Genomic DNA, 12,210 nt, shown 5'->3' with positions numbered 1-12,210 from the left:
GGCACCCCATATGTTGCACCAAACCTATTTGATATATAAGCCACTATAGCTGCAATTGATTCTACTTTGCATACTAGGTTAAAAACATAAAAAAAACGTAGGATTTCATTGCCTGAACATGATTTTTGCAGTACTCTGAGAAAATGTTCATTTGCCGAACAAAAGAAAGCCACTCTGTGGCAAAAAAAGTGTGGGAAAGCATTTGTGCCAATGACATGAAAGCAGCGTACCGGCATATTGTCAAGTCAGGTGTGGATGTCAATGCCATCAATGGCCACACATTATCTGGTATGTCTTATTACCCAAGAAATTGTTGTGGTTCTAAGACACAATTAGATTGCTTTCTTTAGAGAGATATTTGTCCCCACACTTAATTACTATAGGATTGATGACAATATTCTCCCAAGATATAATGAAACCATTAAATTTTTTAGTTACCAATAATAAGACACTCTTAACTCTGTTGAACAAAGAACACTCTCCATAGTTAAATAAAATGTACACTTGGTATTTGTTATATATTTTCATACAGTGGGCAATTATCTTTTTATATATACAAAAGAAGTAACCAAAATACAAGCACAAAGCCAACCAAATCATAAGTCACGTATGAACTTAAAGGTTGTAACTTTTCATTGCATAATGGGTACAACACTACATTGCAACCTTTCAATGCCAAAGATCATAACTCATGTATGACCGTTTAAATGAAAATTAAAGAAACGATTAATAAACCGTTTATTTCAATATTAATAAAATTAATATTAAATATTAAATTTGTAAATATCTTTTAAATCTGAGCCCCAAAAAAGTTTCTAGTGTGAATACCATTGTTTGGTGCTCTGCAGAAGGTTCTTGCAACATGACTTCGTCAGATAAATCAAACATATCATCACCATCTCAACGTGAAAATCAGCTGATGAATGAGAACATACAACTTGGTTCTGGTGTGCTTCACCTGGCATGCATCACTGCTGATGCTGGTATGGTGGAGTTGCTCCTACAATATGGTGCAGACATTAATGCTTGCGATTCGAAAGGTCAGACACCACTTCATTACTGTATTACTGCAGGGAATACTGAAGCTGCAAAAGTGCTACTTATGAGGTAAATTAATTAACATTGCTGGATGGGTTTCTTAGACATATATTCTTAATAACGCTGTTTATCCTTGTATTCTTAGATAATTTCAAATTTCAGTTTAATGTTTACTTTTCCTACTGTCTTGTTATTTACAGAGGGGCCAATTCAAATGCTGCAGATAAAGAAGGCAACACTCCTATTAAGCTAGCATCACAATCCAACTCCATTGACGCTGAAACCTTGGCTCTCTTGGCAAGAAGATGACATATGACGACAAAAACTACCCTTAAGCAGTCATTGATTTTCATGTCTCAAGATTAAAATCAAACCTATAGTTTAAGTGCAATGGATAAAGGAGAAACGTAACTAGAACTAGCTAGCCATGCATATAAAGTGATGCAAAGGGGGCTGGAGTTGGACCACGATATATACTTGAAGGATGTGGGGCTACCACCATCTCGGTGTCGCAGGCTCTACTCTCTTTGAACTTTTGAAATTTGGATCATTATCATGATCGTGTAACCATGTCCATATGTATTCTAAATGGGGTACGAAGAAGGGTTAACATATAGAGCATTAAGGTAAATTCTATCGAACAATTACACAACTTTTATGGCAGTAAAAAAAATGATGAATTTAATTATCAAAAAAGAAATTCAGGAGAAAATATGAAGGACGATAGTTGGAAAACGTGAATATTAATAAAGTTGCTGATTGTGAGAGTAAAGACATATATTAAAATTACAAAATAAAAAAAATTTATATACAAAATATTTAAAATTTTAATGTATTTATTTTATATTTATTAAAAAATATTTAAAAACTTTTACTAATAGTAATTTTATTGTGTGTCTTAATTAATTTTATATCTTTTATATGATATAAAAGAAAATTTTTTCTTTTTTTTATCAATTACTTTTAGAGTAATTCTCTACATACAAGTGATTTTCCATACAAGTCATACAAGTCATTTATATTCACGCCGTTTCACGTTTTTTTTTTGCCTCTTTTTCTTCTTCTTTCTCCGTGCTTCCTCTTCCTCTTTCTCTTCCTCTTCCTCTTCTTCTTCTTTTTTCTCCGTGTCTCTTTTTTTTCTCTTCCTCCCTCTTTTTTTTATTGAAATTTCTTCTCCTCTTTTCGTTTTCTCTTTCTCCTTCATCAAAATCACCAGAAAAAATGAAGAAACATTATTCAAGGTACGTTTCTTGCCTTCTCTTTCTCCTTCTTCTTCTTCTTACTGCACGTTCTTCTTCCTCTTCCTGTTCTTCTTCTTCATTTACGTGCTTTGCTCTTTGTTTTTTTCTTCGTTATTCTCGATTTCCATTGTTTTTGGACGTCAAGCTCTGAAATCGTTTTTGAAGAAGAAGAAGCAGCAGAAGATGAGGAGGAAAAAGAGAAAGAGTTCTGAATTATGCATAAGGTGTACTTCAAAGAATTTTGGATGTATTTCTTAAATCCTTTGGGTATATTTTTATAATCCTTTGGGTGTATTTCTTTAATCCTTTGGGTGTATTGATTTCAAGAAGAAATATACCGTCTCTCCCTATATTGGGTATATTTCTTAAATCCTTTGGGTGTATTTTTGTAATCCTTTGGGTGTATTTCTGTAATCGTTTGGTTTATTTCTGTAACTATTTGGGTGTATTTCTGTAATCTTTTGGATGTATTTCTGTAATCGTTTGGGTGTATTTTTGTAATCGTTCGGATGTATTTCTGAAGTTCCATCATCTTCAAACAATTTCAAAACTTGATTTCAGAAACCATGAAAATCGAAAAAAACAGAAGGAGATCGAAGGCAAAGAGATAACGCTTTTCCATACAAATCATACAAGTCATTTATATTCACGCCTTCTTCTTCGTAAAAAAGGAAACGAAGATGAAGGCATTTATATTCACGCTCTTCTTCATAAAAAAGGAAACGAAGATGAAACATGCGAAGATGGTTCAGTAACACGCGTGTTAATCCCAACTTGTAAGACTTGTAAACAAAAATGACTTGTATGTGTAGCACTCCTCATATTTTTAATATCAAAAATAAAAATAATATAAGAGAAGTCTACGTAAAAACAGTATTAAAATATTTTTCTATAAATAATATTGTCTCTTTTTCTCATGAAATAATACTATCCTTACATGGTAAGAATTAAAGGTCACCCATCACTCCAGCCTTTCATGTAATCACTACAAGAAAAATACCCATTCAGCCACACTTTTTTTAAGCTACATTTAAAAAGCGTAGCCTATTCCTAGAATAGGCTACGCTTTTTCGCATGATGCCCTTTTATAAGAGAAAAGGAAACACTATTGAGGCATCACTTCAAAAGCGTCTCCTTAGATATTTTAAATATCACTTATAAAGTGTAGCCAAATCTAAAAAGCTACGGGTACACTTTTTAAACCAAAGGGAGTGCTTTTAAAATGTAACTCATTTATTAAGTTTTGGGTGCGCTTCAGAAGTGTCTCCTAATATTAAAATACCAAATAAACACTTGAGTGAAATTTTGTTTGCCCTGTATCACCTTCACTCCCTCACTCACGCAATACACACCCTCCTCCTCACTCAACACACACGAAGAAATCAGAAAGCTAAGGGGGAGAACGGGAAGAAGAAGAGAGGAGAGGGAAGGAAGAACGACGGCGGCTAACTGGCTAGGGATCTGCCGTCGTCGTCATCGAATGCCAGTGAGAGAGAGAGAGAGCTCAAGGAAGAGAAAACGCAATGGAGGAGAGAAGAAAGGAGTGCTCTGTCGCCGCTGAAGCTCCACCGCCGCTGCTAGGGCTTGTTGCCGTCGCCGTTCTGCCACCGCCAGGCTGATGTACCGCCGCCGAGGATCTCGAATGGGATGTCTCACCGCCGTTGTGCTCTGTCGCCGCGCTGCCATCGACTGGAGCTCGTCGCTGAGTTGCTGCACCGTCTCCAAGCCGTTACGTCCCCGCTCATCTCTTCTTCACCGTCACTGCTCATCACCATGGTCGTATCCTCTGTCACCAGGTAAGCATTCTCTGTTCTGTATCCTCTCTTTCTCTGATTTAGGCAATTAGGGTTCTTAATCCTCATTGTCAAGAACAAAACACACGGCTCAAGTTGATGCAGCTGGGCTCAATATTCCTTTTGAAGAAGGCCCCCAGTGTTAGGTTAGCCACTTAGGTCCAATTTCTGTGGGGAAGGCTGTTTAATTTCATTGCCTGCTTCATAATATTTTCAGCCCTCAGTTATAATCTTTCTTTTATTCTCTTTTACGTACATCTGTTTTGATTAATTAGTTGACACTTGAAGTCCATTTTACTGTGCAGGTAATGGAAGATCTCTGTGAGCGCTATTTTGGCCCTAATTATTTGAACTTCTTTCACATGATAAGGTAAGGTGAGATGTTTAACGGCACTTTTATATGCTCTGCTGATCACCCTGTACCACCATAGTAAAATTGCCAATTGAAGAAAATTTGTTCTATACTCTGCAATTAGGGTTAAATTTAATTAGGATTCTATATCACAATTTCATATTTAATTAGGGTTTTTCTATGTCTGGTTCAATTTCTGCCGTGCTGTCTGTGTTAGAAGCTTTTCCGTGCAGAATCGCATTTGATCATTGCTTGTTATTATTAGTGTTGAATTCTAATTTTGTTCTTTATTCAATTTGTGATGAATTGACTTTGGTTTTGTGAGAAGGTGTACTGCGGTTTAGGGTTCTGATTTTATGATTTTTAATTTGGGGGTTTTAGCTTCTGAATGCGTATTATCTTATGAATCTACTCTGAATTCTGTTTGAGTGAACATTTTTATTTTACTGTATGAATAGTACATGATAGGAGTTAAAGTTATTTTGCTGTGGTATTGTCTTTCTAATTTTTTGAATTTATGTTGCTTGCTTCATTAGAATTTGCTTTCTGATTTTGCATCTTGCTTGTTAAGTTCGTTTTAGCTTCATAGTTGTATAAGTAATCATTGTTTCATACTAGCATATAAACCTTGTACTCAATTATTTCACATCTTCAATGATTCCAAGTCTCATCTATTCTCTTAATTGTAATATATTTCTGTCTTCATGCTATAAATACTCATTTTGTTAGTAATGCTTCTCACTTGAGTTGATGCTTCACTATTTTTTGAAATTCTCTGCTCTTCTAGCATCCCTTATCTCATTTGTTGAGGTAGCAGTAGGTGTAGAATTTTGACTTGTATTATGAGATGATATAGTAGTAAAATTAGGAAAAGTTAAAACAGTTGAGGAAATTGATTGTAAGTTGGAGATGGAGAATCTGCTTTGAATAATTCATGATAAGGAAATTTAGTTTCATCAAACAAAACATGCCTTGAAATCAAAATTATGTGGTAATTGATAAGGTGACATGTGATTAACAACTTTGGAAGATAATCTGTTTACAGTTTTTAAAAAATTGTAATCTGGTTTTTGTTTATGTAGTAATTGGGACAAGGTTTGAAGGCTTATGCTTATATCTTGAGCGCTATCCATTTCTATAAACACAGCCTGCAGATTCCCATAGATTTCTGATTTGCTGTCTTTCTGCTTTATGCTTTCTTCGGCACTTTTAATCATCTTTCTTCTTATCAACTACAATTAAAAATTATAATATCAAATCTCAGATTCATTAATAAGACTTGCTGCTACCGATTCCAAACTTTGGGGCCTTCTTAATTAGTAATAATAGGAGTATTTATAATATCAAATCTCAGATTCATCTTGCTTGCATTTGCATAGTCTTGGCGCTTCTGAAAATGAGGTATTCGGATGCTCTTTTGCTTCAAGAATCATCATCATTTCAAACTCCAATTGTGAAGTGAAATCTTGTCTCTTTTTCTTTCCCATACATTTTATATTGTTCTGTAACCACCTGAGACTAAAACAAGAAATAATAAAGTACAATATCATTGCTTCACGCTTTTTGTTTTTCTTATGTTTGGATATATAGCCTTGATAGGAGCTACATGTGTTTGTGAGAAACTGAACGGAATATAAAGGTTTTCTTCCTCATTGATTTGATTTTCTTTTTTTTTTATCCCTCCTTTGTATACTATATAGTATATACCATGAGTTGCCTATATTTTACTTGTCCCTTTTACATGGAAACATTGCATTGCAAGTAGCACCATGAACGTGTACTTTTATTTGTTATGTTGTGCTTAACGGTAATGTTTTACTTTTTACTCTCAATTTTAAAATGATTCCATTCACCTGCACAAAGCTCATGTGTATACCGTGTTTAATGGATCGCTAACTTTTAGCTGAAAAAAGTGTCACTGTCACATGCTCATTCTTGAAATGCGTGTAAGTGTAACTAGATCTTCTTTCAAGGGAGTTTTTGCACTTACCTCTGCTTCAAATCGAACAAAATATTTACCTTGAGAACCCATTTCTGCTATTTCCTATAAAGAAATCCATAGTTTTGTTTGATTTATTAGCACTCAACCATTCCACTTTTTTTAATGTTTATAGTTTATGACTTCAAATCAATATACCATATTGCAGATATAGAAAAACTTTAAGGGACGATGAACAAAGATTTTAACAGGGTCGCTATTCTATAGCATCTGCAGTTCTGCTCTTAAAGGTGAGTGATTTAAGAGTCAAATTTTATAACTGGCTTCAATGCATTTTGGTACTCACATCATCTCTTTGTCATTGTCTATGCCTCGTTGATTGTTCATGGAATCAAACTTTTCTTTACCAAAGAGTGGTATGAGAAAACGGTTAGTAACTGCAATTCCTTTTCCTTTGTATAAATTGCACTGACACTTTCCTGAGGTTAAAGTTAAATTATATACAACACTATTTTTTTAATGTTTGCATTGACTTTGTTAGTGTTGTGTTTATAAAAGAAATTAATACCACATCTTACAATCTATAGAAATATTAAGTATTATATAACTTTAAATTGCACTAGAAATTCACTAGAAGCCATCGCAATTTACCCTTTTCCTATTTAGAATAAATGATCATTTTTAATCATAAAAGATCTAAGTGCTGACAATTTTATGCAGTGTGGACAAACCTTACCTGAATTGCTTTGAAAGTTGTTTTATTTACTGCTCTTACTCTGATGGAAAGTAACTTTGAAATTCTGCTTCTTTAAACCTTACTTGAATTGCTTTGAAAGTTGTTTTATTTACTGCTCTTACTCTGATGGAAAGTAACTTTGAAATTCTGCTTCTTTATGTTGTGACGTCAATGTCAATAAGTTGCCACTGGTCATGTCTAGTTTGTATCAATCAGATGCATCTTGATCTGGTTTTCTGCAATTATCGCCTAAATTTTAATTAATTAGATTGATTCATTCTATTTGAATGTTCTCGTGGATGATAGTATCCTTAAATCATCCTTTTACTAGTTGGAGTTGTTGATAAATGTTGGTTTCAATGTAACCTTAGTGGCTCATGAAATGATAAGGAAAGAGATTAACTAATTTATTTAATGGCACTTGCTGTTAAGATATGCACCGTTGACCTTTTTTGATTAGTTGACATTGGAGCATAGTTACATAGAACGCAATCCATTTGTATATAGTATGCCACATTTAAAATATTTTTTGAGGGAAATATATTATGGGGCTTTGGTATGCAGGTGAATTGTGAATTGGTCACTTAACGGGTGAATTCATGTAACTATGCATCGAAACACTTATGTGTAATGTAATAGAAGAAAATAGACAAAATCAATGGTGGTTGAGCCTGAGCTTAATGATATTTTTCCTAGTGTATGATATAAGCAGTTAATGTGAGATTTTGCTGTTCCATTTTTAGTATGGTAGGTATCAACGGAAACTACTTGTTGAGGACTTGGATAAGAAATGGCAACGAATCATACTGAACACATCGGTACCTTTCCCTTCTCCTTTTCATCATTTCACATTCCCAAAGTGCTTTATGAAGTTGACTTCAGCTTCCTGTTCTTATAGCCGATCACTCCGTTGGAGCATTGCGAGTGGCTGAATAAGCTCTTGACTGAAATCTGGTCCAGCCATTATAACCCAAAGCTTTCAATAAGGTTATCGGCGATAGTTGAGGTGAAATATCAGTGCCGTTTCCTAGTACATTTATGTTACTGTCAACATTAAAGTATAGTAGTTATTATGGTTAAAGTAGTTTGTTTAGATTCTACATATTGTTATCTTCTACATTTTGGAATACTCTCTATGTTTTCAATAAAAAGGGTAACTTAGATTGGAAGTCTGTAACACAAACAGATTTCTGTTTTTGTAATTTGTTTTTTCCTTTAGCTCTTATGGTGATTAAGAAAACATTGAAAGAGTCGATAAGTTTCTTGTTGGCAATTCTTATTCATTCTACACTCTGCAAGATTTCTACATTCTGTGCAACACACTCTTCAGACATGCACTAACACCCCACCCCCCGCAGGAATTGTTATGTATTTTCTAATTTGATTTTCTTGCTTTTATCTTTATGTCTCTAGAAACGTTTAAAGCTCCGGAAGCCAAGACTTATAGTAAGAAACACTCTTTTCCTTCAATCATAGATGCTGGAAATTTCATAGGTGCATGCTGAACTAGGGAAATCATTCTGTAGGAAAGAGTCGAGCTGCAGGAGTTTTCATTGGGTTCATGCCCTCCTAGTGTGGGTCTTCAAGGGATGCGATGGTCAACTATCGGTGATAAGGTTTTACTTCCTTCAATTTCAATATTATAACCTGAAAAATAGTAGTTTTAGATATTTTATTAAGAATATTTCACATGATTAGGTTTTGATTCAGACACAAATGAAATGAGCATTTTCTTGGTATTTCACAGTGAGTCCTAAAATCGAGTTTGGATTGGGACATAAATGAAATGAGTATTTTGATGCTTGCAAAGCCATTGATCGAAACTACTCGGATTGTGATTAATAGTTTTCATATCAAGGGTGATGTATGTAAAAGCAATGTCGGCATTTTGTTTTTCGTAAAAGACTTCTATTTGCGGTGCTGTTGCAGAAAGAATATGAACTTCGGTTTTGATGCAACTCTTAGAAATTGTAATGCATTATGGATTATGAAGCTGATTCTATGTAAATGGATACCATCTTGAAGCCTTTCTTGTAATCATGCTTATTTTTTTGCGGTGCAGGGTGGCATGAAGTGGAGAAGCAGTTTGATGTTCTTACTACTTCAACTGATGGATGGCTTCATCGTTCTCTCTTTGGAAAATGTATAGGTAATAATTGAAATTGAAGAGTTCATAACAAATCTGCACTATTTTTTTGTTGTTGCTTTCTAAGTGTTTGTGAAATTGTTTGTGTGTGTGTGAGTGAGTGAAATAAGGACTTGTTCTGAGTAGTTTTCTTTTAGGAAGTGTTTGGATAACTATGGTTTGGATTTGTTTAATTGTTTGTATGTAGGGATGAGCAAGGAATTTGAGGTATGCTGGTGTACTTTTTGATTCTTTGGCTAGGAGGAGGGATATTCATGGGGATTCAATTAACAAGGCTCAATTGAAGGACTTTTGGGACCAGATTTCTGACCAGAGTTTTGATTCCAGGCTCAGAACCGTCTTTGACATGTAACTAATTCATTACCTCTTTACTTAATTTTAGAACTAGGAAAAGAAATTGGTTGGTATTTTCTTTAATTCCCACCATTAAGTATGTTAGCCTTCATTTGGAATAATGCAGGGTTGATAAAGATGCAGATGGAAGAATCACCGAGGAAGAAATTAAAGAGGTTTATATGAATTTTCTTTTTAAATTCATCAACAGAAAAATTAGAATGAAGATAGTGAAGTAGTTTGTATTGGCAATCTTTTTTCCTTTCCTAGCTTTGCATTTTGTTCCCATGAGAGTAGGAGTTTCCTTGAAGAATATTTGGAGTGTTTCATGAATTAGAAGTGGCAAATTTGCTTCCCAAGGAACATATTTGTTTCTCAAAGATTCCCTTGCTGAATAAATGTGTCACCATTTAAATAAAGTTAGTAGTACAAACAAAGTGAGGGTATATATGTTGTTGTTCTTGCAGGTGATAGCCGTAGCAGTAGCAATTGGTGTTGAAATACATGCAATTTTTCATCTTTCTTGCGACTTCCTTCGCCTCCTTCGTGCAAGCCCTCAAAAGTACAAGCCACACCTTGGTTCAGGAGAAACAGGATTAAGCTTCCTAAACCACTCAACAGTCTAACTGGCTTCAATGCATTTTGGTACTCACATCATCTCTTTGTCATTGTCTATGCCTCGTTGATTGTTCATGGAATCAAACTTTTCTTTACCAAAGAGTGGTATGAGAAAACGGTTAGTAACTTCAATTCCTTTTCCTGGCACTAACACTTTCCTGAGGTTAAAGTTAAATTATATACAACACTATTTTTTTAATGTTTGCATTGACTTTGTTAGTGTTGTGTTTATAAAAGAAATTAATACCACAGCTTACAATCTATAGAAATATTAAGTATTATATAACTTTAAATTGCACTAGAAATTCACTAGAAGCCATCGCAATTTACCCTTTTCCTATTTAGAATAAATGATCATTTTTAATCATAAAAGATCTAAGTGCTGACAATTTTATGCAGTGTGGACAAACCTTACCTGAATTGCTTTGAAAGTTGTTTTATTTACTGCTCTTACTCTGATGGAAAGTAACTTTGAAATTCTGCTTCTTTAAACCTTACCTGAATTGCTTTGAAAGTTGTTTTATTTACTGCTCTTACTCTGATGGAAAGTAACTTTGAAATTCTGCTTCTTTATGTTGTGACGTCAATGTCAATAAGTTGCCACTGGTCATGTCTAGTTTGTATCAATCAGATGCATCTTGATCTGGTTTTCTGCAATTATCGCCTAAATTTTAATTAATTAGATTGATTCATTCTATTTGAATGTTCTCGTGGATGATAGTATCCTTAAATCATCCTTTTACTAGTTGGAGTTGTTGATAAATGTTGGTTTCAATGTAACCTTAGTGGCTCATGAAATGATAAGGAAAGAGATTAACTAATTTATTTAGATTTAAGGATGGCACTTGTTTATTACTTGTCAGTTAATGATAAAAAGGTCAATGTACTGTAGAGAAAGCACTACTTATAGATGCTATTATAATGCATATCATTTTGTTGGCATAATGGTTCATACTAAAGTGACTTTGAGGATTATTTTCCTCTAATATGTTTCTTATTGCTCATGACATGGAGTATGATGAATCAGGAATGCACTATAAGTTCTGGCGTGGATTGTTCTTTGGTTCCTTTTATTGTGATTTATGGACTTTTCATGTATGATCATGTTATCACTTCATATTTTGATGGGTTTCTTATTGTGCAGGGGTCTGATTTAGATAGTTTATTAGAGTAGAATAATATAACATCTTCAGCCAAAACAATTGTTGGCTCAACACCTTTGAAGCAGAATCAGAAGTGAAAGCTGAAAAGCGTAGCCTTTGGTCCTAGACAGCATCACTTGAAAAGCGTAGCCTATTCCCAAACGCCAAAAGCGTAGTCTTTGGTGCAGAAAAGCGTAGCCTTTGAGAATAGGCAACGGCCGAGTAGGAATCACCCTAAAAAGCGTTGCCGTAGTCCAAAAAGCGTAGCCATAGCCTAAGGCATCATTTTTTTTCACTTTTGGCTACACTTTTCAAGTGTACCTGAATGGCTACACTTTTGGTACATGCAGATAATAGATTATTGTTTAACGACAAACTTTGATGTTCAAGAACTGCCGGTAGTCTACAGATGTCAAAAACCACAATTTTTTTCAACAAAATTAATAAAGAATTTAATCTATATATAATATAAAATAAATCTTTTATTCGGTCACATTTATTTTTTTATATAATTATTTAGGTTGTTAATATAAAAAAAAATTATTTTTATTTATTTATATTATATACATAATTTAATATACGTGTAAAATTAATTTATTTATCAAAATTAAATTATTTAATAAATACTTAATTATTTTTTATTCTTTTCATTCAGTGTACGTCCTTGCTAATTATGAAGAATGTGATTATGATAAACAATGCTTATCATTTAATTTAAGGAGTACAGTGGGAGAGATCTAAGAGACCGAATTGAAACCTGGTAAGTGGAAGTGTGCGCATGGAAAACCATATATAGCGTTGTTCTTACACATTAAACAAGTGTCCATGCAACGTAACTGAAAGTGAATATATGATATGATCGCGTGCTTAAC

General features: G+C 34.0%; 1 protein-coding gene and 3 long non-coding RNA genes across 5 annotated transcripts in view; 3 read left to right on the top strand and 1 right to left on the bottom strand.

Annotated features, from left to right (window-relative positions):
- Positions 1 to 1,801, top strand: part of LOC107630862 (ADP-ribosylation factor GTPase-activating protein AGD3) — a 6,820-nt gene extending 5,019 nt beyond the window's left edge. The window contains exons 17-19 of the mRNA XM_016334133.2: positions 132 to 288; positions 849 to 1,107; positions 1,239 to 1,801. Of these exons, the coding sequence (XP_016189619.1) occupies positions 132 to 288; positions 849 to 1,107; positions 1,239 to 1,347 (525 nt within the window). The 3' untranslated portion in view covers positions 1,348 to 1,801. The remainder of the gene's footprint in view (positions 1 to 131; positions 289 to 848; positions 1,108 to 1,238) is intronic.
- LOC107630861 lies at positions 3,765 to 11,432 on the top strand. 2 transcript variants are annotated; one of them, XR_002359665.1, is made up of 5 exons: positions 3,765 to 4,075; positions 4,378 to 4,447; positions 6,572 to 6,653; positions 10,046 to 10,314; positions 11,341 to 11,432. It is a non-coding gene; the product is annotated as an uncharacterized LOC107630861 (long non-coding RNA). The 2 variants fall into 2 exon arrangements; XR_002359664.1 differs by having other exon boundaries at positions 3,766 to 4,075; positions 4,378 to 4,442.
- Positions 5,444 to 6,565, bottom strand: LOC110270286. Its single transcript, XR_002359667.1, has 2 exons — positions 5,967 to 6,565; positions 5,444 to 5,804 (listed from the first exon to the last, which is right to left on the bottom strand). It is a non-coding gene; the product is annotated as an uncharacterized LOC110270286 (long non-coding RNA).
- Positions 7,590 to 8,731, top strand: LOC107633523. Its single transcript, XR_002359666.1, has 4 exons — positions 7,590 to 7,917; positions 7,998 to 8,105; positions 8,513 to 8,545; positions 8,626 to 8,731. It is a non-coding gene; the product is annotated as an uncharacterized LOC107633523 (long non-coding RNA).

Source organism: Arachis ipaensis, chromosome B03 (assembly GCF_000816755.2).
Source record: "Arachis ipaensis cultivar K30076 chromosome B03, Araip1.1, whole genome shotgun sequence".
Taxonomy (NCBI): Eukaryota; Viridiplantae; Streptophyta; class Magnoliopsida; order Fabales; family Fabaceae; genus Arachis; species Arachis ipaensis.
The sequence above is the reverse complement of the archived record's forward strand: the minus strand, read 5'-3'. Positions and strand labels throughout refer to the sequence as shown.